Here is a 27625-nt window from a genome sequence, read left to right as displayed (position 1 = left end):
TCGCACCAGGCCTCTGGCTTGCTTTTCCGTCTCTGGGTCAGTCATCAGAAGATGTTTGTTATCCCTATAACTTCATTCCCACCTATCAGCCAGGAAGCAGAGGTAAGCCCAGAAGCCTGCTTCTCAGAGGGAATCCTGGGAGAATTAGCACAGGGACAAGTCCATGCGGAGACGGAGGTTGCCAGTCGGGCCTGCTGGAGCCTAGGATTGCTGAGGGCGCCATATTGATAGGAGACAGTCCCAACCGCCTACTCTGCTTCTTCTGCACAGGGATCGGCATCCTATTCTCCTAACAGCCCTCCTCTTCATGCATGCCCTCCTTCTCTTCTGTAAAGGAGGAGTGCCCAAAGTTATTAGGCAGCAGCTCATTTCTAAAAAGTTTCTTCCAGTGGGAAAGTCACTGGCTTCACACAGGGCTGTGTCCACAGTACCTCTCAGAAATCGGGGCAGCATGGGCCAGAGATGCCAGGAAGCATTCAGGCCTCTTGACCCCAAATCTCCTCCTGCTGCTCTGAAAACCATGGCTTCTTGGGTTTCCTGGCTTTAGGGAAATGGTTGGTATTGTAGGGGTTTGGTTCCAGGTTGGTATCAGGGACTTCTGATTCATTCCCATGATTCATCAGTTCAATGACTCACCAGTACTTGGTAGACTCTGGATTGTCTAGGAACTGATTCAGCCAACATTCTGTGATCTCTCATTCATCTCATTAAACTTGGGAAAGACTGTTGGGGGAGGGGGTGGCATCGGTAATGCCCTGAGGATGGGAGCGGGAGCACAGACATCCAGGTCACTGCCCACCACTCCTTACCAATTCATTCACAAGTTTTGGAGCCTTTGTTTTGTAACTACTCAGGGGATTCTGCATGGCAGGATGGGAGCAAGGAGGATGCTTTCCATCCTTCCGATCTCTGGATGGGCACAGCAAAGGACTATGGGACCAAGCTGTCACTGCTGCTGAGGGTGAGACCCCTGCTCTAGGATGCCATATGTGAGGATGTCACTCCGTGAATACAGGCACCACAGGGTGAAGTGTCTGCCTTTGAAAGTCAGGTTCTCCCACTCTCAGGGATTGATCTTTCAGTGTACAAAAAGCAGCCATTTTCTCTTACGGCTATTTCTTCTCCATAAAGAACTTGTTTTAAAAACGAATGAATCATGCTCCCCTCCCCCTACAACTGTTTCTTTTGTTGTTGTTGTTGTTGTTGTTTTGTTTTGTTTTGTTTTGTTTTTTGGAATGGCTTCTGTCCCTGCACAGGCCCACAGCAGGCCTCCCTTGTGGACCCTGTGCAGCTTGCCTAGGCTGGCTTCAAAATATGGCAGGAAGGGAGCTTGTGACAGAAATGGCTTGACTAGGAAGAAGCTCAGATGCAGTGCAATAGCTCTAAGACGGCACTGGTGCTTCCCAGATGGACCAGTGATCCCCACACAGCACAAAGTCCCACCATGTGTGAACATGCCCAAGACTTCCAGACAAATGGCTGCCTACTAGGGTGTGTGTGGGGGAAATGCGTTGAGGAAGTTTCCAGGGGTGTTCGTGGAATGTGCTAGTGACTGTTGTGACCAGAAACCTTCCCAGAGGCAGCACTGACCAGGGACGGTTGTAGATCGAGGCTATGCTGGGAGAAAGCCTTGCTTGAAACGGCCTCCTCCAATCTCTTCCCCCTTTCTCTTCGACCCTCCCACTCTTCTTTCTCGCCTGATGTCTCCTTACCTTGGCCCATCACTTCAAGGTTGTCAGCAAGGCAACCAGGCCAGCTGCATCACCTACAAGCCATGGATTAAGACAATTTATCCACCTTCAAATTCATTTCTACTTAAATGTGCCACACACAAGCTAGACAGTGGAAGTCCCCAAAACTCAGCATCAGGAAAGCACTGGCGTTCTGAAAATCAGGAACCTCAGTGGATCCTGGGATCTCCTTAGCATTAGTCTACAGCAAGGTGGTCACCCAGGCACATTGCAGGACAATAATAATTCCTCTCTCTGTCACTTCATGTTGAGGTTGATTTGCCGATGTAAGGAGGGAGCCGATGATCTGTAAGCAGCTGCCATGTCACATGTACTTATAAACACATCTGAAACAAATAACAGCTTCATATCTAATGAGCATCCCCATGATGGAGGCCATGCCTCAACTGAAGCTTTTCTCTTTTGTCCACTGTGTCTGGTACTGAGGCCGTGAGTAGAAGTTAATGGCCACCTGTATGTTTCTGAAGCTGTTTAAATCTCCTGGTTAAAGCTGGGTACGCAGAAGACTGAGCACATGGATTCAGTGTTGTGATGAGCCCATTAGTATCTCTGTCTTTGGGATTTCAGAATCATACTGTCATTACTACACAGAGCCAGTGTTTTCTGTTTTTAGAGCTGGGTCCCGGAGACTGGCTGGTTTTGCTGTGGCCTGGGAACACAGTCACAGGAGGCTTTGGCAACTTTGTCAGGATTTCTCAGGCTGATTTTCTTTGATCTCTTTAATGTGCTAGATACCATTAGGGGCCTGTGGGCAAAGCAAGAACAGATATTGCATTGATGCTACAGGCAGCAGACAAATGCTTAAGATTGACATTTGATATCCCATGATTATTGAAGTCTCACAATAGTTAAGACAGAAAAGGAACCTAAATACCCATAAATGGATGTCTGAAGTGGAGACAATAGGCTTCATATACACAACAGGACACTATGAAGGCTTGGAAGGTCCTGGAATTTATAGGAACATAGGCACGGCAAAGGAAATACTGTGAGATATCACTTAAACACATGAACTCTGTAAAAAGACCTGCTCGTCTGGAGAAGCAGGGCAGCCAAAGGGTAAGGAAGACATGGGTCAGAGCACATACCATGTGAATTAGATATGAGTAATAAATTCAAGAGCTCTGTCATATAACATGGTGACTATACTTACTAAAAATAGGGAATGCTGGAAGGCTGGTAAGGGAACAGGTTTTAAGTCTCATGGCCATAAATGGAGATAAGAACTACAAGAGGTTATGAATATGCTAATTAACTTGATTCAGCAGTTCCATGGTATCTACACATCTCAAAATGTCATATTGCACATCATAAACCGATACTATTTTTATTTACTGACTTTAGACATAACAAAAGAGAATATGTATAATAAGTACTTCTCTAAAAGATGAAATAGAAGAAAATGGCTTGGTTCAAGAGTCAGTGTCCCCATGGGACTTTGTCATTAATAAGATAAAGACACTGGCACAGGAGCAATGAGTCTGTGGATGTCATGCTGTGATCTCAATAGACTTGGAGATATCCTACAACTCAAGTGGAAATGCCTGGACCTCATCAAGCCTTACATGACCCTAGAAGATGAGATAAGGCATAGCAGCCTGACCCTGGCTGTGAAGGACAAGGAGGAGCTCATGATGGGAATAAACAGATTACTAGCATAGTCAAAGCAGCGCCCCTCCCCCCCCCCCCCCCATTCTCATTCTCCTGACCCTTGGCCTTGGCTGGCCCATTGGGGAAATCCCTTTTTCTTATTCTACAGTACTTTGAAAACAGCGTTGTTTGCATGTTGTTTTTCAGATAACTCCCCCGCCCCTCCATAGCTAATTTGTGTAGTCATTATGACAAAGTGTAAGAAGAATTACAGGGGTGTTAAGCCCCGTTCCTATTTCTGGAGCTGGACAGCTGTTATTCATCTGGAAACAGTTCAGCTATAGAACATCCTTAAGTCAGGCTGCCAGCATATCGTGGCCCATGATATCCACGTGGTAGCCATCCAAACTCACTTCTTGTTCACTGACCCCTCCTCATAAGCTGCACACATCAGGCTAGCACCCTGCTGCAGGTTGCATTCTCATCTTGGTGGGAATGAGGCTCAATCTTGATAACCAGCTTAATGTAATTTAGCATCACTATGGAAACACACCTCTGGGAACATCTTGATTGGACTAATTGAGGTGGGAAAACACATCCTAAATGTGAAGAGAATCCTAGTCCTTCTTTGGCTGAGGAAGAAGAACATCCCCAAAATGAATGACAAGCTAACTGAGGACCAACATCACTGCCTGCTTCCTGAGTAGAGATGTAATGTAACTGGATGTTCCATGTTCCTGCCACCACAGTGGTTTCACCACGTTGGACTTCCCCCTCCAACTGTGATCCAAAATAAACCCTTCCTTGCTTAAGAACCATTGTCAGAGCATCACTGAAAGCAGTTCACACAGTGAATCATATCACCACACTCCAAGTGAAAGCAAGGCTGTACTCTGCCGCTCACACAGGCCCATGGGGTGGGGTGTGAGAGCGGAGCAGAAGTCTTCCCGTTTGGAGGGTCCTCTTCCAGGCATGCATCCCTGCATGACTCTCTCCCTACCCGGGTTTGTGCATCCGTCCCTTCATGCCTCTGTGTTTAATGGGTGCTGTCAGAAAGGCTACCAAGCAAATATGTTTAGTGTCTTTGGGAATGGAAGTTATGAGTTAAGGCTTCTGCCAGATTCAATCTTGGTCTGGGCATGATTGGAAAATGTGTGTTGTGGCCATCTGTCTAGAACTGACTGGGTGGAACCCGGAGACTTGCCACGTCTGAGACAGGGTGGCAATCACATTTCATGGAAGAAAAATGGCAGCAAGCAAAACATGGGTGCAGACACCCACAAATTGAACTGTTAGGAGCCTTCACTCTCGCATTTGTACAGTAATGGGTTTTCCGCAAGAATGAGCAGAATTGCCTTATTTTTTTCCCCCTGCGCTCTCAGTGTGTGCAAGCCTTCGTTTATTTAAATGCACGCATGCCATGTGTTCTCCACAGCTTCACCCACATTTGCCTTATTCAAATGGAGTCAATTTTTAGATTTTCATTTTCCAAGTTAAAAATCTTACTTTATTTTGGTTTTTCTCTTTTTTTAAGACCCACTCGAAATATGGCTTTTTTTTTTTTTTTTTTTTTTTTTTTTTTTTTTTTTTTTTTTGCTACCATTTAATGCATCCCATTCATTTTTCCCTTACTCCCTGTGTTAAATTTCAGAGTGATGGCACAGGTCATTCAGCATCGCCATGTTTTGAAGTAGACACTGTGGTAATGGTGACAACTTTTGTTCTAGGTGCCTCCTCCGTCACAGGTCGCCAGGAAGCTTTTACATCAATCAGCTGACTCACACTTTACCCAGAGTGCTCTGGGGAGCAGAGCCTTAGGCTAAAATGGATAGTGCTGACACAGCTTGGGAACTGAAAGCCCAGAGTGGCCAGGGTGAAAAATAAAGAGGGATTAGGGCCAGGAAAAATGCTAAGCAATCTCATGCATTCAGCTTGGGGGGCTTACTGAAAGAGGCACAGCTGGTCTCTTGGGGGCGGGGATTTGTGTGGCACACATTAAGGGGAATGTGCAAAGGAAAAGACTCCACTAGAGAGCAGTCCCTATCCCTGCATCTTGCTGTCTGGTCACCGTGTGCCCCTGGGAGGTTAACGCCCCACATGCCAGGCAGGAGCACCCGAGTTCTTTGCAAAGGCTAGGGAGACAAAGTCCCACTGAGGCTATGAAAGTTCACTCAAGGTCACAAGTCAGGCGAGAGGACAGTCCCTGCTGGACAGGGCTGTAGAGATGCAGAGATGATGTGCTGTCCTCATGCTGCATATAGAGGACAACAGAGACCATGCGACCCAAGTCTAGCTTGTTAAAGCAAAACTTGTATTGGGGTTCCCTATGGAAGGAAGAAGAGTGAGCAGGTCTTCGTGGGAATGAGAGTTGGGGGTTGCCTGTAGAAGCATGGGGAGGAGTGTTTCCTCACAGTGCTGGCGGTGGTGTCCTCACAGCAGCACGGAACTTTGTCATCACAGGATCGGCGTGGTACTGCTGCAGCTCTCTGCTCTTTGCGTGTATGCAGGTGAGAAAGGAAAAGCATGTAGTATGTTCGTGTCTGTGTGCATCATCATATCGAATAAGCTCTTACCCAAAACGAGGCTCTATATGTCAAGGAGTGCATGAGAATCCCATCCTCTGTGACTCACACACCTGAAGACTAGAGGAGCCGCACACGGAGAGGAGACTGGTTCCCCCGATAGTCAGCCTGCTTCTGCCTCCCTCCCGCTTATTCCTGGTGCTGAGTGACATTCCTTAAATCACTGGGAGTCATTGAGTACCTTGGCATATGTGTAGTTAAGGGTTGGGAATTGGATACTTATTGTGTGGGGCGCCGCCTGCACATTCTCCATTACAAGATGGCGCTGACATCCGGCTGGAGTTAGCAGTAAACAAGCCATGTGCGAACGTGCTGGGTAACTTTCCACTCCTTGAGCTCTGCCTCTCCCATGGCGTCATAGGGCCTGATGAGTTTCAACCAATCAGGGGGCTCCGCGTCCAAAGCAAGGACTGATCCCTTTATAAGGGGACGGGCTAGATAGTTCAGGTCGTCTCGTTGGTCTCGTCGTCTTGTTCGTCTTGTTCGTCTTCTTGGTCTTCTTCATCTTCTTCGTCTTCTTCGTCACGTGTAGCAAGTGCTGGTTCTCGAGAGTATTAAAGTTTACCGCAGAAGGATCCTATTTCGTGTGCCGCGTCGTTCTTGCAGGCGAGACGGTGGCGCGGGACAACTTTGTATCATTCTTTTTTTTTTTCATGTGTGCGAGTGTGTGTGCACATGCCATGGTGCCCGTAAGGAGGTCAGAGAACAACCTCAGATGACAAGTGATACCCTCACCAACCCCCCAAATTTCTTAACACAGACTGTTGTTTCCAACAGTACACTCCAGGCTTGCTGGCTAGTGAGCTCCCAGAGAGTCTCCTGCCCTTGTTTCCCATCTGTCCACAGGAGCACTAAAATTACAAATGTGTAGGACCCTGTGGCTGTGGGTCCTGGGGATCTGCATTTATCTCTTCATGCTGGTGCTACAAGTGTTTGACACACTGAACAATCACTCCACTCCTGTAATTCCTTATCATTGTATTTTTATTGGAGGCCCCTGTTTAATACCCAGAGCGTGAACGCACACACACAAAAGCTAACATTTAGAACAATGAAAAGCTATTATCTTTAAACTTACCATAATCTAATGGTACTCACATTTAGGGGATGTTATATGGGTACTTTTACCAACACAACTTGTGTTCCTGTCTGTCTTTCTGTCTCTGCTCATTTAAATAATGAAGAAGAATAACAGTGTGTGCATATTTTTGTGTTTCATTAATATTTTTACTAGCATAATGTTAAGTACATGTTCCCAAGTCAAAAGTTTAAGATTCCCAAACACTTCCAACTCTTAGAAATTAACTTGGGAACTGTCTGTAGGAGTATGAGACACGTGAGTCTAACTATGCCGTGAGTCTGTACTGGTGTCACTTGGATTCACATCATTCTTAGAGGTCTCCCATCTGTACTTCAGTGACTTCCTCATCCCCATCATCCTCTAGGGTTTGAACAATCAAGGACTCTGAAATGAAACCTCCATTTATAACACTGTTCATGTGACCCCTAAGTTTAGACCCCTAAGTGAATGAAACAGGTTTTCACAAACACATCACCAGATACCTGAGGGCCCCCATGAAGTGAAAGAGATAAATGCTAATTAATTGAACATCCCTAATTCTCAGAAGAGTGCTCAGCAAATCATATTTAGAGCATGCACACCAACGTCCACCAGCGCACCACACCCCCCCGTGTTATTACAGTGCCTGACACACCCCTCCTTACCCAGCATCTGAGTCTGCCCCCCACCCCCCAAGTTGACTGCCATCTGTCCATTAGTGTGCTGAATAGCCAAACTATTGCCTTTGGACTCCACGGCGCCATCTAGTTAGTTCCTTGGAAGATGGCACACTATGAGTACAGTTTGGGAGAAGATAGTTTATCTTACTCTCATGTAATTTTCCCACTGAGTAAACACTGCTTGAAAGTGGATTAAGATGCTCAGCCTCTCCCACTTTCTCTTAAACTTCTGTCAACAAGACTCCAATGTGCTATTGGGGTGGGGATCAGGGTGGACAGGAGGAGTTAGCTACTATCCCATCCATGTGACAAAGGACCAGAAAGTAACTTATGGAAGCTAGGGTTTCCAAGAGTATTTAAGGACAAGCCTTAAAATTAGATTAGGCTCTGGGGTGGAGCCTGGAGTTAGGTGCTTAGCATATGCAAACCCCCCAAATTGCATGTCCAATAGGAAGAAATAAACAGTGATCTGATTTTTCATATTGAAAATGATTTAAGGTATTTGTGAGTTTGTCTTTTTTATATTTGTGTCTTAGTTAGGGTTCCTGTTGCTGCCACAAAACACCATGACCAAAAAGCATGTTTTGGAGGAAACAATTTATTTGACTTCTACTTCCAGTATGCTGTTCATCATTGAAGAAAGGTGGTAGAGGAACCCAAACAAGGCAGGAACTGGGGCCAGGGGCTGATGCAGAGGCCATGGAGAGGTACTGTTTGTTGACTTGCTTCCCCTGGCTTGTTCAGACTGTTTTCTTATAGAAGTCAAGACCACCTGCCTAGGTATGGAATCACCCACAAGAGACTACATCCTCCCCTAATCAATCACTAATTAAGAAATACCTTAGAGCAGGATCTTACAGAGGCACTTTCTCAGTTGAGGTTCTCTCCTAATTTGTGTGTCCAGTTGACATAAGACTATCATGCACATCTTGGGAGTAGTGTATACATTCCTTTGTAGAGGCCATGACAAGCTGGGATCTTAAATAAGAATTATCTCTTGCACATGGTGTATGCAAGGCATTGGTTCCATAAATTTCAAGTGAAGACAATGTGTGCTCTCCTGAATGGAAGCCAATGGACTCTTCGTATCTAAAAGCTCTTCATAGGCTGGCATGTCTGTGCTCTTCCTGCCATGGAACACGAGTTGAACATTTTACAGAACAAGGTTCTTTCCAGCTCCACTCGCCTCTCCAGCATTCTTTTTAAATACTCTTGGTCCCCCACCCTTTACATACACACAGAGACAGGCCCTCAAATATCTGCATGAGATCACTTGAGTTCACATGTAATCCCCATGGACTTGTATTCTCATAGTCTACTGAATTCTATTAGTTTGGGTTTTTAGGGAACTATCTCGGGCTGCTATTTATTGCTTTTCTAGCTATAAGCAAGAAAAAAGAAATATTGAAAGTTGAGATTTAAAAAACCAGCTTTATAGCCATGTTCCATAATTGTTCAGTAACGTTGGTGCTTCAATGTTGGCTCCTTAGTACCTCAGAGATGTTGTTCTATCTCTTTCTCTTGAGACATTTCCATTATGGAGCTGGTTTATGGGGTGCACGGTCCTTTAGGGGTTTCCTTTCTTTAGACTACTCTCCCTACTGCTGAGGCCCTGGTTCTTTGTGCTGATTTGATGGAAGGAAGGAAAGAGCCAGAATCCCATTAGAATTCATTCATTTTTTAAAGGTATGAATACAGGAGCAATATGAAATCATTTGCACTGGGTTCTTGTGAGCTGGCAAGAAGAGATGTATCTCTTTAAGGCACTCTGTGGCTGTAATAATTTTTTGTGTTAAAGAGCTCCTAACATCCACAGCCACTGGACTGGTTCTGAGCACATTAATTTTTCCTGTCTTGAGATCTAGGGATACACTAGAACAATTGATTTCTCGGTGGGGTTCTTATCTAAACAAGATCTGTCTTCATATCTTTCTCAGTTTAGCAGAAGGCTTTTGCAGCATATCTGGGCATTATCTGCTTCTAGCTGTTCTTCACAGAGGAAAAAACAAAGACAAGTTATGTGCATGAGTTAGTATGTATTATTACAGGCAGCAGCTCCAACAGCTAAATCGCTGCACCGCACGATGGCTCTATGCAAATGGTATGCCCCAGAAATGATTTTATGTTAAATCTGGCTTCAGCGTTTTAAAGCTGTATGCATTGGCAGCATCTGTAGAATGTACTCTGAGAGTGCCGCTGTGGAGAAGTTGGCTATCTATAATTATTTTAGTTAGGAGACTGGAAGCTGTGTTACACTTCTCACCATTGTGGCACATAGGTTGAATAAGACAAGTTGGGGGAGATGCTTCCTTTGGTTCCTGGCTTCTGAGATTCAGTTCATCGTGGAAAGGAGGCTGCAGGACAGAGCTTCTCATATCATGGTGGCTCATATCAAAGAGGGCATGTGGCTGAGCTGGCTCTTCCTTTTATTCTGTCCGGGGGCCCCACATGTGGAATATTGCCGTCCATACTCCACATGGCTCATCCTAAGTGCTGTCTGTAACAGCCCTCAAAGACATGGCTCCTACTGATGTTCCCAGTGCTCCACCATCCAGTCAAACCTACAGTCAAGACTGGAAACCCACAGAAAGCATTATGGCACTTTCTTATGAGAGGTGTTTTTGTTCTCTCATTCAGAGATAATGGGGTTTTTAGTTTCATCATTATGTCTGAGAGTTATCTCATTATGATTTACCTATTAGTCACAATTATTTACAAATGTCTGAATGGTTCTATAAAAGACATGGCAAGGAAAACTGGAGTGTTGCTAATGATTCATGTTACTACAATGAGTAAATATTAAATAGGATTAAGTTACATGCTTTACATTTGATCTTATAAAAGGAAAAAAACTCTATTGTATTGGTTCTAATATCTCTGTCACATTGTAACATTTATAATCCAATGCTTCAAAAGCAAATGGATCATGCATGAGTTCAGCCTGTCATATTTAGAAACACATAAGCTATGCTGATATCAGATAAATCTCTTCTGAGATTGAAACCATCTGCGGGAAATTAATAATCCATAATTCCCTCAATGCCCAAGGCAAAGACTATTTATTGACAGTGATTTCAAACATCGTCAGTTCAACCACGCTGGAGGTATCATATAAACCTAAAATACAGACCCAAGGGTATGACTTACAGATACTCTGGAAGCAACATCTTTGCTTATGTGTCTGAGAGAGAGAGAGAGAGAGAGAGCACATGCACACAGCCATGTGTATGCAGCCACTCTTGTATGTGTTGATGCACGTGTGTTCATGTGGAGTCTTGAGAACAACCTCAGCTGTCATTCTTCAGATGCTGTCACTCTAAGTTATTTGAATCAGCCAGGTAACTGGCTGGCCAGTGACAGCCACCAAGTCCCCTGGAGAATCTACCTCTCTCTACCTACATAGAACTGGGGTTGCAAATAAGGCCTCCCACACTCCAAGCACCACACATAGCTTTTGTTTGTTTGTTTGTTTGTTCTGGGGATTGTTTGTTCTCAGACACTACACATAATGGAAAGAAAAGCAACTTATTAACTGAGCTAGGTCTCGAGCCTTTCGATCTCATCTTTAATGTGTAGGGAATTCAGGTAACATAAAAACAAACAGCATGATCACCTATTTTATTCTTAAGCATCCTGGGCTAATTGCCCCTGATTGTTTGTCCCAGCACCAGACCAGTGACATAAGAGCAGTGGGGATCTCTCCTGCCTGTAGTCAAGGCTGGCACTTGGTGGCTTAACAATTCCTGTGTGGGGATTCAAGCAGGACAGGCAAAGCAGACTGAGACATAGTAGAATGCTAAGTTGAGAATGATAGCAGTGTTTTTGAGATGTAAGCATTTCAGCAAAGGGAAATCAGCAACAGGGAGAGAATGGGAGTCGGAATATGGACAAAGCTACTGGAAAAGATTGGGCTTAAGATAATACTGATAATCTTCAAGAAATGAAGACAGGAGACGTCTCACACACGGGGATAAGAATTGAAGGGAAAATGCAAATGCAGAGGGAGTCGGCCTGAATGAAAACCAAGGGTAGATGAATGGAGGAGAGATAAGTTCTCCAGGTAAGTCTAGCTTATGCAGAGATTAAAAGACAGGGCAACCTGGGCCTGGGTGCTCTCAGAGGCCCACTAGGCAACAAAGCTATGCTGGTGGACAGTATGAGAATTAAGCCATGCTGATTGTATTAGGGGTGGGGGTGAGGGTTCAATGCTGGAATCAGAGGCTGGCTCATGGGGGGCATTAGCACAGGAAGCTGTTATACTACAAGTAAGGCTTCGTCGGCCCAGATGCATCTGTTCCAGAAACCATCACTTTCTTGTCCCCTGGCATCTCTCAACAACTATTTCTATCTTGTTGGCACTCTCAAAATTATCCAATAAATATTGGGAGTTGGGGGTGGGTGTCTGAAATAGAAAAAGTGGCTACTCAATACTTGAGCTTACCCTGTCTCTCTTCATGATCTCACACAGAGCAAGTTGGCATATCAACAGCAGTGTACTTAGTTTGATGGTAGAATTTTAAATAAACCCCTGGGTAGCCATGAGAAAATGCCACAAGATATATAAAAGCAAGCTTCTACCTGGAAATAAAACTCCACATTAACAGCAGGGAAGTCACTGTGTCACAGACAGTGAGAACACCGAGGCTGGAAATTCTCTTCAACTTACTCATGTTTAGTGCTGCAGCTGGGAAATACAATTATGGGACAAAGATTTAAGTTGAAAGGCATTTTCAGGAAGGTTTGAGGTGTTTTCTGCTTGGATACATGTTTCCCAAAACCTTGTATGCTGAAGGCTTGGCCTCTAACCTGGCACTGCTAAGACAGAAAGGATGTTAAAAGGCGGGGCTAGAAAGAGGAAGTTAAAAGGCGGGGCTAGTAAGAGGAAGTTAAATGGCGGGACTAGTGACAGGAAGTTGGGAAATTGAAATGTATCCTTAATGTGACTATTGGGACCTTTCCTCACCACCGCCATCACCACCACTCTCAGCTCTACTTCCTTCTTGCCATGAGGCCAACAGACTTCATATGCCACATGTTACTTCAATGGTGCACTTTCTTACCAAAAACACAAAGCAACTCAGCTGTTTAGCCATGGATTAAAGCTCAAAAGCTTTGAGCCCAAATAAACCTTTCTTCATTGTAAGTTTATCTCAGGTATTTGTTACAGTAAGGGGGTCAATACAATGGTAGAAATCCCTAACATCTTCATACCAGCCTTTTGTATACTATTTTACTACCATATTTTATTTTAAAATTTAAAAAAAGGGAAGGAAGGAAGGAGGGAGAAAAGAGAGGGAGAGACGGAGGAAGGGAGGGAGGTAGGAAGGAAGGAAGGAAGGAAGGAAGGAAGGAAGGAAGTTACTTCTATGTCTTCTTTATGTGTGGCCCATTTGCACCGAGACCTGCACAGTCCTAGGCCTCCTCCTGTCGATCCCAAAGATGGGCCAGGAGTCTCTACACTCATCCTTCTGGCCACAACTGTCACATTATGAAACTTATTCGTCATCATCCCTTTAAGACTATGGTTTGCTAAGGGGACAGGCCATCGCTGTTTACTTTTTATGGAGCAACAACAGCAATGCTTGTCTGTGTAGTGACTGTTCCACAGTATGGGCAGAATGAATGAAAAATATACAAGTGAGGAGTTTGTGCCCTGGGCTCCTTGTCTAAGCCAAAATACTATAGCTTCTGCAAGTCATCTCTGTGCGTGCGTGTGTGCGTGCGTGCGTGCGTGCATGCGTGCATGCGTGTGTGTGTGTGTGTGTGTGTGTGTGTGTGTGTGTTGTACACACATGACAAACTGGACTAGACGAAATGGTCAGAATGCTATCAAGAAGCAGGGAGAAACTGTAAGGGACAGTTATTGATCTTCACAGGGTAGTTCAGGGACATTATAAGTTCCAAGCAGATTAATGGATAACTTTCTTTGGGTTTTGTAATTTGGCTGCTGGAAGGAATTTTGAAGGCCATTTAACTGTTGAAGCTTATTTTAATTTCTGAAAGCTGATCCTATCAATTAGTATTTGGATCAGAGGCCCTTCAGTGTTGAGGACTGCTCACTTGGCTGACTCAAATAATGAACTCCTGTGGCACAAGTGTATTTACAAGATGTCTCCAGCTTGTTGGTGCACTGGCCCAGTGGTGGAGATTTCTTTGTTGGTGGTGAGTTTAGACAACTAGTAGGTGATTTTGCCAAAACTGACTAAGCTGCCTTAGATCTCTGATGTCTCTGTTGTTTGTTGTTTTATAAGCCAACTCTAACTAATGGAGATCTAAGATGATAGTTAAGAAGATAAATCCATTTATTTAGGGGCAATGCTTTTTCTCTCCTCTAATTGTTTTTATCAAATCAGATACTTTACAGAATTCCCAGGAGCTTTACATGAGCTGAGAGTTTGCCGAGGGATGTGAAGGATTACCAACTGGGGCATAATATCTATGTGCCTGCTGCCCAAACTAAACATACCATAGAAACAACCCTTCCTTTTCAAGGGTCAAGTACCAGCTAAGATTCTCTCCCACAAGTGAGAAAAGTTTGTATATTTGTACTTCCTTGAGGAATTCATACTTACATGTTTGTATTTTTTATTCTAATTGACTATGCTTTTCAGGTGATTATGCTATAGATTCCATACACTACATATGAGCATATATAATTTTGCATGTAACTGTACTCTGCATGGAGCAAATGGAGAGATAAGTAAAGTCACCTGCCATGGGTCCTCAGTGCTTCTGAATCCTTATTCTCTAATCTTGATCTCAGAAGCTTCTCCTGGTCCAGGCATGAGATTTCTGATCCTCCATCCAGTACCAATTACTCTTTTATAACTTCTGACCTTCTAAGACCTATTCAGCATGGCTTCCTCTTCCACTGAGTCTATATTGCTTGGATATTTCTGTGTGAAAGATAAAAACACTAAAGCTTAATGGCCGAAGAACAGAATGGATCTAGTCTTGTACAGTTTCCATGGTTCCAGAATTTTAGAAGACTTGGCCAGATGATTCTTGCCCCGAATACCATGTGAAGTTAGAGTCAAGATGCCAGCCATGGCAAGAGTCACCTCTGGGTGATGGCTCATGTGGTTGACAGCACAGTCATTGTTGGCTGTGGCCGAGAGTCGCTGGTCCTGGCCACATGTAGTATTTCATAAAGATGTTGGACTGTCCCCATCACCAGGAATGCTTGTCTTCCTCAAAACCTAAAATGGAGGGAAGAGAGAAAACAGAAGCCAGTTATACTACTGAGAGAATGACACCATATGTTCTTTTGTTCATTCTTCTTGTTTTGTGGACAACAGCTCATTTGATATGGAAGGGAACAGGAGTGAGGGATGGGTCTTGCAAAAGTATCATTGAGACTGCTTGCCACAGAGCCTGCTGAGAATGTTCTATAGTTTGCCTGTATTTAAATGCTTTTCTCCCCGCCCCCCACCACTCTACAAGACTGGTTCATCCTTGAGACTTTATAGTTACTCGTTTTAATGCATCCCTTCAAGGTCCCAGCACATTGCTTTTCAATGCATGTCACATTCACTGAGAACCTGGGACCAGAACCTATGCTTCAACAGGACAAATGGAGTTCTGGGATAGGATAGATGAAGAGGTGGAGAAGGGAGGGGAAAATGACGGAACACGAGAAAGACTGGATTAAACTGTATATGTTACTGGATAAATACAAAACATCAGCAATGATACTAGAGAACAGGGTTTCCAAGTGGGCAATACCATGTAACAATAGCCTGCTATGGCCAACACATGGAAAGGCTTGCTGTAGATTTTGTTTTTGCAGAATCTCATTCAGTTGTGCTGAATAGTGTGCGAATAAATGACCTACACATCTCTTCTTTAGCAAAACAGGGAATCGTCACTTGCAGATAACTCGTCAGTAATGTCAAATAACATGCTTGCAATTATTTTTACATAAAATTGAGAACTTTATTTAACCTTTAATTAACTGCTCTGTAGCCCTGCTTGGTGGGGTAAAATCATTTCTAGATTGATCAAGTGACATTTATATATAATTTTATCAAAGGGCACAGAAGAACATCAGGAGAAACAAAAGACCCATGGGAAATAAGTCCCACAGGTCCCACTCAATGTTACTCACATTCATCATTTTGTTTCCATTGCTCAGGCCAACTCCTTAGAAATTCAGATTAGAATTCTGAAAATTACCTCCAAGAAGTTCTCAATGCTTCTGGCTTCTCTCTTTCCAAACTTTCCCCAAACTTATACCCATTAAAACATAACTCCCTTCACACCTTCAGAAACATTCTTCATGTGCTTGGACTGTCTTATCAAAAGACTAGAAACCATGCAATTAATGAAAAACAGGAATTTATTTCTTAACATTGTAGAGATCCTAGATCAAGGTCCTAGAAGCCTTGGCGTCTGTTGAGGACATGCTTACTGCTCCCTAGACGGAACTTTTCTGTCCTCACACAATGGAAGGAATGAGAAAACTCTGAGACTCTCTTCACAGCTGCTCTAACCCCATTTATGAGATTTCCAGGACCTAGCACCTTCTCCAAACCTTGCCTCCTCATGTGGAAACATTCAGAACTCAGAAAAACCTTCAGAAAGTCGAACAGTCAAGAGAATGTGACTCGTCCCACATACTGTACAAAGTCTACACTGTCTTCCTCCCTTCCATCTCTTCTCACTTTATCACCATAACTTGTAGAATGGGGCCATTAATGAGGGTTAACATTGACAATGGCAAAGACAGGATACCAGAAACTGCAAACAGGAAGCAGAGAGTGTTCACTCAAAGCCCACCCTCAGAAATACACCTACTCCAACAAGGCCACACCTCCTAACTTTCCAAAAGAGTTCTATCAACCAGGAACCAAGCATTCACACATGTGAGCCTATGGGGGTTATTCTCATTCAAACCACCACAGCTGGGGCTGTCTTAACAACAGATCAGCAATATCACTTCATAGCTTTATGGTGAAATTCAGAAATGCAATTGTATTTATATAACTTCTTATAGGGATATATATTTATATCATCTATGTCTATAGATAGAGCAATGAATAGAGAGACGATAGATAGATAGATAGATAGATAGATGATAGATAGCTAGATGATAGATAGATAGATAGATAGATAGATAGATAGATAGATAGATAGATAGATGATAGATAGATGTGTGTTCAACAGATCCAGTTAACTGCCTTTCTGTGTATGTATTTACATGCACTTATGTGTCTGTATCTTACTTTATCTTCGCGTCTATTCATTTCTACTAATTGAGTGTATACAATGGACAATGGAAATTCTGCAATAACTCTTTTATATCACCTTGGTGTCTTGCAGTTTGGATAGTCCTTCTTTTTTCCAGGAGAACAAATGCAAGCACTTGTGCTTTCCCCTCCTGCTGTTAGGTCAGTTCTCCATGCTTACCCTTCACACCCTGTGCCTACCTGATAGCTTTAACTTCAAGAGTGATGAATGGTCCTCATTTCCATCTCTTGTTAATCTGTTTTCAATACCATGATGTCATTAATAAAGAGCAACACACTTTATGTGGATTGTGTAGATGGCCTTTATGCCTTTGGAGTGCATGTAACTTAAGGAGAAACAATAAATGTGATAAATTCATGCTGCCTACACAACTTGAGCAAATTCCCCCTCAGAAAGAACCAACATTGACCAGGGCCAAAGAGACAGTTCAGCAGTTAAAGATGCTTATAGCTCTGTAGAGGACCAAGGTTCAGTTCCCAGCATTAAACCATGTATAAAACCAATACTCAGGATCCAATGTTCTCTTCTGACCTTCTCAGTCTCCTTCATGCATGTGGTACACATCTATACATTCAGGTACACAAAACATGAAGGTTTTTTTGTTTGTTTGTTTTAATTTAAGAATAACCTATGTGCCAAAACTCTGGGATGGCAGAAGTTGGGTGGATTGGTTTGATTTTGCAGATTGTTATTTGGTTCCTGGGGTCACCTGTAAGCACTCCTTTTAGACTTGTTATCTATAGGAAATGTTAAACATTCTAACGATCTCACAGATGTTTGCTTGTGATGATAGCAGGTTGGCAGTCTAAGCCTTGTTCTGCCTTAACATTGCCACAATCATAGCTGAGAGCATCTTTCTCATTGCTTATCTGTACAGATGATGGTAAAATATACCTGACACATAGATCACACTTAGAGTGTGTGCATGTGTGCGCAGTAGGAAAGTTAGAGATAAGAAAGTGCTCTATTTTATAGATGTCACAAGAAGAGTCTCTGGAAGAAAAGGGATTGGAAGTTCAGAGAAGTTAAATAGGGATCTGGAAGTAGGAATCAAACGCCTGAAGGGGGCTATGGCATGCACAGAAAAAAAAGGATGTTCATCCTCACACCCAGCTTCGTTCAGGGACTCTTGCAGTGTATTAACACACAAGGGGATGTTTTTCCACTTTCTGTGTTAGAAGCTGCTTTGAAATAAGTGAGATAACAGAATTATTTAAATCTTGTAGTTGTTAAGAAATTATCTGTTACAATGCTTATATTTAATCTTGATTTTTTTTCCTACCAAAAAAAGGCTTTAAAGAAAACAGATCTTACAACTGCTAAGAACTGGGTATGAACAGACATGGTTGTATTGTGTCTTTGCCTAGGCAAGGGGCTTAACTAAATTAACTGCAAGGCAATTTCACTATTGAACTGGAAAGGATCTTAGATTAATATAATCAATTTGTCCCTTTCTTCACATAACACTTGTGGTTCATTTGCCAGCAAAATAATGTGACTCTTCATGAGATTTATTTTCTCATAACCATATTAGTTGCTTCTATATTGCTGTGATACAATAGTGTGACCAAGAAGTACATAAGAATAACAGAGTTTATTTAACTTATGTTTCCTCAGGAAGAGTCCATCATAAAAGGGAAGGCATAGCAGGGAAGTGGATCATAGCTGAAGATCCTCAAAGTCCACCCATAGTGACATATATATAATCTTATAACCACAGTCTGAGAAATTGAATGTTTTCATAAGATGGTGGCTATAAAACAGACAAAATTCTTGAAATAGAAAAAAAATCCCGTTGGCTAATCTCTTGCTTCTAAATTCCTCTTTATTGTTTGCTGGGGTAACAGGATTTGGCTGTTGGGCTTAGCTTCTTTAGGGCAATGGTCATTTTCCTTTTTTTTTTTTTTTTTTGACTTTGGCAACTTCTGATTTTATATATTATCATAATTAAGTTCAAGAGGCAGTGTAAATAGCCTGCTTTAATGGGAAATGTAACATATAGGTACATTGAGGGCACACTGGATAAGGAGGAACAATGTGTCCATGCTGTGTGGTCAGTGCGTAGTCAGGGCCTTGTCAGTGAATGTAGAAACTAGGGCTATCTCCTGGGAGTTCTGAATGAACAGGGTAACTGGGAATCAGGACATGGAATGCTTCCACTGTTTAAGGTATGGCTTTGGAATGGATAAATTCAAGGTTGCACAGCCCCAGTATCAGTACAGAGCATGTACAAAGCAACTTCCATTATTGCAGAATTCTCTCCACCCTGGAAGTCCCATAGATGTTTCTTCTATGTCTGTGCAGGAGTCCCGTCCTGGTCTTCCAGTGTAACCACCGCCATGTGATCTGTTTGGACTGCTTCCACTTGTACTGTGTCACAAGACTCAACGACAGGCAATTCGTCCACGATGCTCAGCTCGGATACTCCCTGCCGTGCGTCGGTAAGAAAAGTCCTTAATTATTTCCTACCTCTTAATATTAATTGATCATAGAAGAGTTGCTGATGCAAACTGGTTAACATGTGACTCCTCCTAGCTCAGGAGTTGGAAATCTAAACATGGTCATTGACTAGTAAGAAACACTAGTGGTTAGATCATCAAAGACACAAAAGTCTTGGGAACTGCGACCCACTAGAATCTGTGTGCCTTGATTAAAGGCACTGAAAATGAACTTGAATGCTATTTATTAAAGAAAAAAAAAGTGTGCCAGTGGGTTTGGATGACGAATTTTGGACTTGTTACTCTGGATACAGAGTGGTTTCATCCAGATGTTTCCATAAAATGGCCGTTCACCATTTGATGCTGGGTATCTTCTCATCTGCTTCTTGTCAAAAGTCTGTTCAGTCCTTTGTTCGTTTTTAAACTGGATTATTTGTCACTTTGTTGTCTAACTGAAGGTTTCTTTCTTGTATGGGAGAGATGGTCCAGGGGCAAGAGTGCTGGCTACTTAAGCCTGACAACTTGAACTCCATCCCAGAACCTGTAATGGAAGGAGAGAAGTTTTCAAGTTGTCCTCTGACCTGTACACATTCATCCATGACATATACATGCATACACAAACATACATGATAATAATTAGTAAGAAGGAATAAATGTTTCAGATATCTACATACTATATTTTATGATCTATTGGTAAAATTTATCCTCTTCTATAGGTGATCTGTTTACCAATAATTTTGGCAAAGTCTAATTTATTGACACCTTTGTTATTTTGGTGTCAAATGTTGCTCATTCCATATCTGAAAAAAATATTAATTTGTTTTTATGATTTTCTTAGAGAGTTGACCTGTTTTTATTAAGTCACTGATAAATTTTGAGTTAATTTTGTGTATTTAGCATGGTTGGTACCTCTGGATCACTATACATATATTGTAATGACTATAATGAGGTTAAATATTCCCTGCTGATTGAATTATTGTAACTAGATGTTGTGGCATTCTCTAGATATCCTGGGAGCCTTGACTCTGTGGTCATTTCTCTTTGAGGCTTTAGTTAGAATCACAGCAAACATGCATATGCCTCTAAGTGACAGACACCCAAACATAAGAGGCTAATTACAGTGCTGAGTCTGTAAGCCACACTGTTTATTCTTCCAAGTTTTTTAGTCTGCCTATGATAAAATGACATTTTGTCATAGTTTGCATATATGTGCATCAACACATGGACCAAAAACTGACTGAAACATGCCATGTTTTCATATTTTTACCAAAAGCGTCAAACCCCGGAGAATCATTTGTGGATTTCCAGTTCCATGCACTTAGGGATGGGGCAAGCAGCGTACAAATGCTACAATGCCCATGTGGAGGTCAGAGGACAGTTTGAGGGGGTCCTTTCTCTCCCTCCACCATATGGGGTACAGGGATTTCAAGTGCCTTTACCTGCTGAGTTATCTCACTGACCCCAGCATCATGACTGAAATAATTTCATATTGGTAAATCCTTTTCCTCACTAAATCACAGTCTGTGGAAATGGTTCAAAGTACCCGTTTTAAGACTTTCCCCATAACTGGAGTGGGCTAGCCCGTGGTTCTTCCGTTCCTGTGGAGCAGCAGGCGGTATGTGCTTCTGAGGATCCTTGTGCACAGACTGGAACCAGTGTTTCTGTGGCAGCTCTGCTTCCCACAGTTGAGGATTGTGTTTGGCTGTCAGAGTCTGGGCAGTACCTACGGTGCTCCTTCCCTCTGTGTTCTTATCTTAGCCTAGCTGGGGTGGGGAGCGGGAGCCAGAAAACATCCCTTTTGAGAATACAAATTACAACGGTAGTTTACATGGACTTCTCCAGTTCAGATTCAGGCTTATGGAATCGTTATTGAAAATCACCCATATTGCAACTGGTGTTCATTTTTCCCTCAGCAATAATAATAATAAAAACTACAACAATAATAATAATCTCTCTTACTGAGTGGCAGCTGGATCATTATTCATGCCCACTTTCGTCAGAACCTAATCTTTCCCCTCAATAGTATGCACCCATACATCATAGCAATCACTCCTGAACAAGATATACTCCCTCCATTCCTCAAATTACATCACCGGATTCCATTATGTACATATACCCTCATTCTCTTTATTGTAGAACACTTGGTTTCCTTTCTTTTTTTTTTTTTATTGCAAATATTGTTCTAACTGGCTAGTGTGAGCACAGATTCTTATATCGCTATCAGAATAGCCCTGAAAGAAATTCCTTGTAAGGTTGAGGGGTTGCTGTGCCAACAGGTAAAAGGTAGAGCACGTGTTTATTTCCATTTTTCCATGTCCCCTCCCAGAAGGTACACACAGACTCTAGTCACCTCCCCAGAGAAGACAGAGAAGTTGGGTAAATTTTCTAATCACATATTTGAGAAGTGAGAGTATTCTGTGGTCTGCTTTCTTTTAATTTCAACTTTTTTTTTTCATCTTTCTATACTTATCTCTTTTCCTCGGTCATTTTTAAACTGAGAAGCAGGTTAAGCGAGTGTGGCCTATGAGGTGTTTTGGACATAGCATGATGCGGACAGCCTCATCCCACCACAGCAGCAATATGCAAAGCTGCACCACAGCTATCTGGTTTTATAAGAATTTGGATTGGCCTCAGTACAGCTAATTCTTGGTCACACAATTCTTGTTGAAGAATTGCACTGAGAAAAGCTCTGCCCGGCCAAGCTACCGAATGAAGCTCTTATATGGGTTCTGGTTGTGTCCTAAATGCCTATTTGAAACAATTTTAACTAAGTATGCCAATGAGGTTGAGGGGCTCAGAGCTGTGAACCCCGCAACTTGTCTGCTTGTTTCAGTGGAGAGTGAGGTGGGCATTACTGGGCTCCAAATTCTCTGCCCCATTCCCTTCTTTCATATTGTCATGAATGCCTATGAGTACCCTTCCCCCTCATCCGTGATTTAAACACGGTACTCAGAAGCTTGCTTTCTATGTGGAAAATGTCTTCCTCCCGTGGAGAACATTTTCCCTAGCACTTCTTCCCTATCACATTTAACAAGAAACAATGAGCCTCATATTTGCCTATCTCACTGTTGAGAAAGAGAGAGGCAGATAACGAGCCGGGGCAGCCAGCAGCAGGACTCTTATCACTTGGCTGGGAGTAAGCTCTCCAGTCCGCATGGTCCATCCAAATGCTGGACGATTTGCCTCTTCAGCAGTGTTTCCATGCATGTTCCCACGTGTCTCTCCACAACCACCTCCCCATGAAGACTTGACTCACTTAGCAGCAGCAGCAGTGATCGTGTATTATGTTTACTTTTTTAAAAAGCTTGATGCTCTTTGTTTATATTTCCCTACACTGTGTAAAAGAGACTCTGGTTCTGCTAAATGTTTTCCCATTGCTGAAAATTGGCTACTAAAGGGAGGCATCTCTTGCAAGTGCTACCTGCTTGAGTTTAAACTCTCATGCCCAATGTAATGGTTCCTCTGCTGCCACCTCATCAAAGGTAGACTACACACTCCATCAAGGGAACTTTGTTAAGGGCAGTACCACCTGAATCCTTAGTATTGCTCTTTTCTCTTCCTGCTCATTAACTTGGTTGGCATTAGAGACAATTCACTGGCAAGGTGGTTCTTTAAATCAGCTCAATGGTTCATGCATAGGCTGAACCTATTTTCGGATGCCCAGGATGAAATTGAGTCATCCTGTTAGGGTGCGGACTAGTTAACACTTTCTGTGGCTCTGTCAAAATACCTGATAATAGCAACTTAAGGAATAAAATGTTTATCTGGGGCTCACAATTTGAGGGGAACAGCCCACAATTTGAGTGAGAAGGTGTGGAGGCAGCTAGTCCCTTGAGGCAACTAGTCACCTTTCACCTGCAATCAGGAAGCTGAGAATGATGAATATTAATGATATGGCGTTCTTTCCCCATTTCATGGAGGTTCCCAACCTGTGGAATAGGTCTTCACACCTTATTCAAACCTTTCTGTAAACACTTCATGGACACACTAGGTCCTTCTTTGCTTCCATGATAATAATAGGCTCAGTCACAGGTACTGCAGTTTCTGTCACACTGGAAGCTAATGTAGCTGAGACTTCAGCCCTGTATGTGTATGTGGTGCCAAAGTCTATCCACACTGCTACCTTTCCAGTGCCTAGCTTCTTACTAGTACCAATGTGCAAACCCAGTTGCCCATCTCAGCCACATGGTTCTTTACAGCCTCCCATAGCCAGACCACACTTGAAGGCAAGCAACTGACGGGCTCTTAGGGAAGGCACCGGTGTGTCGTATGCTACAGGCAACACCAATGTGGATGAGAGGCCGTGTCAGCAATGGTGTAAAGACTCCTGCCCAGGTCTGCTTTGTCCCCCAGTCTTTGATATGCTAGTGCAGGACATTCAGTCAGTGTTAGCAGAGTTAAAAATGAGATTCTCAAACTCGGGCCAAACAGCCTGTTTCCAGAACATGTGACAAAATTCTACCTCTGTTGTACTCATTGTTAACATTGCATGCTGGGAGCTGTTTTGAAATGTCAGTGAACTTTCTCAGTGTATTCTCTAGACTGAACACCCATTATGTTGCTGGAGCATCCGAATTGGGGTGAATTTGTTTTCGAACTCATGCGGTGAAGGCTGTGAGCCGTGAGCAGCACACCCTAATTCATCCATCCCGAGCCTGAACAGCACAAGTTTCTCATGCCCCTGGGTTCCATTGGAATGGCTTCCACCTTCCCGATGGCATGCCCTGGACATTGCCATGATTAACACGTGTGTTTAGGGTGGGGTTGCTATCTCGTTGTTGTTGCCTTTAGCTTTTCTCATCCGGGTTCACTTTGCATACAACCTGTATGTTCAGAAATCTCATCACAGTGACAAGTTACTCAACAGAAGCCTCTTGAGGAATGATTTATCTCTCTCCGAGTCTCAGAATTGTCAGTCCTGTAAGAAATGAATGCTCTGGCCTGTTTTCAGTCTGGGATATGTGCAGAGCTCATCACAGAGTCACAGATAAGCCAGAGGCTCGAGGCCCTTTGCCCCTGCCAGCCTCAGAGCTCAGGGGTGGGAAGCTGCAAGCAGTCATGCTAATCTGAAGCTCCAGAACAGTCATGAGACAAGACTGCATGCTGAACAAACAGGAAGAGGATTCTCGAAGGGGCTTTGCTGGAAAGGCTCAAGGACTGTAGCTCCCTGAAGTGCCAGCTTCTGAGGAAAAGAGGGCAGACATTTCTTACAGTCTGGGATTTCTAAAACTGTATCCCACCAAATTGCCTCAGCAGCCATTTTGCCCTTTTTTTTTTTAATTTCCTGTACCAGTGTCCCTTTCTGCAGAATGGTGTGTTTAAAACTGTTTGGCTTTCATTAATTTGAATTTTGTTATAATAGAACTTTTTGTGACAATAACTGGTTTTCACAGTTAGTCAGGGCAGGGCATGACGGAGTGAGTGTGCTCATGTCTTAGTGGCCCGAGAGCCGAGGGGAGCAGGGCTTTGCTGTACAGCCATGTAGAGTACTCCATTCCCTCTGGGTACCCAGCCCCCTTATTTTATGGAGCCCACTTTCAAAGCCCATCCTCCTCCTTCTTCATCAATGTGTTTCTCAGCCCCCCCACCCCCAAAGTAACAGGAAGATGGTTGTGTGAACTTTTCTTGAGATGCAAACCAACATCTGTTCACGATAGAGCACAGACACAGGCCAAAGGAAGGAGTCCATTGAAGTCTCACCTCGTGAACCAATGAGCCTATTGGGATTATGCACTGAGTGGGGGCCTATTTACAGAAACATGGGTTACCCCCAAACAGCCAGTCTTCATGAATCGTCCCTGTCATGGAAGGCAACCTCAAGGAAGCTCTGTTATGGGGCCCCTCCTTTAATAAACCCTCTGCATCCTGAGCAGTCTAGAATTTTCCATTGCCACTTGCCCTATTGGAGAGTTGGAGGGAATGGTAGCTGGGGTCCCATGACCTTCTGCTTCACCTTCTATAGAGAATGTCAGTAGCTCTTCTACTAGAACTGTAGATCAAGACAATCACTCTATTAGCCTATCCAGTTAGTTGCCAAGGTTACCATGGGCCACAGACTCTCTACTCCAAAATGACAATAGGATGGTCATGTCACCCCTCAAGGAAAAAAGCCATATTGCAAGAAGACCAACAACCACATCCAGTCTCCAATCTGTCCTCGGTGTCTTTGCCCACAGCCTTTCAGCATGAGACATGTTTCTGGTTCTTTTGAGATGCCAACATACCCCTGATACCTACAGAGATGAAGAAGTCTGGGTTTCAGACAGCCAGTGAGGACGTTAAACACCGTGTGTAAAGTAAAGAATTGCTTTCTGCTTTTTAAATGTTGGTCTTCAGATAGATACAAGGAATGAAATCAATATGATTCCTAAAACCATGCCTGGAAAATTAGGACAATTCACTAACAAGCCATCACTTTTTTTCCCCTCTTCTCTTTTACCAAAGCCAGTAAGTATTCTTTCTGCCTTGGAATTATGTCAAAGATTGTAAGTTTCTCAAATCGCTTCCCTTCCTGTTTTATCTTTTGAGCAATTTAGCAGTTGTGGTAGTCTTTTTATTTAGAATCCTGCATAGTTTATCTTCTGTGGCTTCCAAATGCCTACGAAGTCATGGGGCAGTTAGCATAGGAGTACTGTCGAGTCACACAGACGAGGCAGGGGCTGGGGCAGTTGACACAGAAATTATGCCATTAGCCGTGAAGATGGGGCAGGGGCCAAGCAATCATTCTACCACTTCTTCCCATGTTTCTCACAATACAATCTAGATCCATGGATACAAGTAAGTGCACCGTGTGCTCTGAAGCCTGGAGAGGTGGGTTGAGAGTCGGAGTCCAGTGTGTGCCAGGAGGAAGCACAAACAGGCCTGCAAACCGAGCAGCCTCAGCACGGGTGCACAGCCTAGCAGAGCCGAGCAAAAAGCACAATTCATCACACGGCTTTTCCGAATTCCTCTCCCTGCCTGCATCCGAGGCAACACTCCGGCAAGTCACTTCATTATAAGGAGTGACTGGTACAGAGACAAGGACCAGAAAGAGAGATGCAGGGCACAAGGGATGTTGTCCCGGAGCTCATTCAGCTAGATCAACAAGGCCGTGTCTATCTGGTCATCCATCTGGCCCTGCAATTGCTGCCTTTATAGAAATCCCACCTTAGCGGCTCCAGGAGGACTTTATATTCGTTTGAGGCATTTACCTGTCTTTAGTGAGTTACAAAGACTCGATGTCTCTGCTCCTCCATAACACTGGCTGAGTCTCGATTTCCTGGAATATCTCTCTTCCAAATTTTTTTTGTCCTTATTCATTTATCCTACTCTTCCGTGTTTCATGTGACTGAAGTTAAACATTCTTTTGTTGTTTGTTTTTCTCTGGAGGCAGGATCTCTCTACATGTTCTGGCTGTCATAGAACTGACTATGTAGTCCAGGCTGACCTTGAACTCAGAGATCTACCTGCCTCTGCTTCTGCTTCTGGAGTGCTGGGGTTAAAGGTGTGCACCTGGCTAAACATAAGCACTCTTTAAGAGACCGCCCTGTTTGACTGTGTGAGAACCGCAGTAAACCATTATCCAGGTATAAATCCATTACTTATCTGAAGTGATCTGGAAGATGCCTGTGAGAGTTCATGACAGGTGCAGGAGTCATTCTAAATGCCTGATTTTAGGCTCTTTTCTTCTGTTTATTAACCTTCCAAACCCCTTCCTAATGCTTTGTGACTCGGCACAACTTTGAACATCGACAGTGGGCAGTATCACTGTAGAGATAGCGCTTCTGATGCCAGAAGGATTGTGGTATCTGTCAGTGGGTATTAACTGACCTTTGAGCCACTCATTTTAAACGGTCTTATATAGTCTGAAATGCATGGCCAACCAAATGCCTCAAACACACACATCTGTATAATAAGACCATGAGTAGCTTTGACAACCACCACCAGGCTGGGAGAAGGGACATTGCCCGTAGCTCAGTGGACTCCATGTGACCTCCCAAGCCATGTCTTCTTTCTGCTTGGTAATCATTCCACAATCTTTCTTATGGTCACCACCTATGAGTATGATCTAATTACAGGGATACACTAGCTTTTCTCACCTTTCCACTTGATCCTGAACAGGTTTTACCAAACTTCCTTCCCGAGTGGCTGTCATTAACAGTCCCCATTGCTGAGTTGTGATGTGCACACTGCCACAACATTCAGGAACTTCATTCCTATTTGTATTTCATGTATTTTATTAATTGTACCAGATGCTGGCTTTGTGTGTGTGTGTGTGTGTGTGTGTGTGTGTGTG

At 43.3% G+C, this 27625-nt stretch overlaps 1 protein-coding gene across 2 annotated transcripts in view; it reads left to right on the top strand.

The window, feature by feature from the left end:
- PRKN (parkin RBR E3 ubiquitin protein ligase) overlaps positions 1-27625 on the top strand; it is a 1122166-nt gene that overhangs the window by 702353 nt on the left and 392188 nt on the right. For both annotated transcript variants that reach the window (XM_080941626.1, XM_080941625.1), the window contains exon 7: positions 19217-19353. In XM_080941626.1, coding sequence (XP_080797752.1) covers positions 19217-19353 — 137 coding nt within the window. The remainder of the gene's footprint in view (positions 1-19216; positions 19354-27625) is intronic.

This window comes from Micromys minutus (assembly GCF_963924665.1).
Source record: "Micromys minutus genome assembly, chromosome: 30".
Lineage (NCBI taxonomy): Eukaryota > Metazoa > Chordata > Mammalia > Rodentia > Muridae > Micromys > Micromys minutus.
The sequence above is the reverse complement of the archived record's forward strand: the minus strand, read 5'-3'. Positions and strand labels throughout refer to the sequence as shown.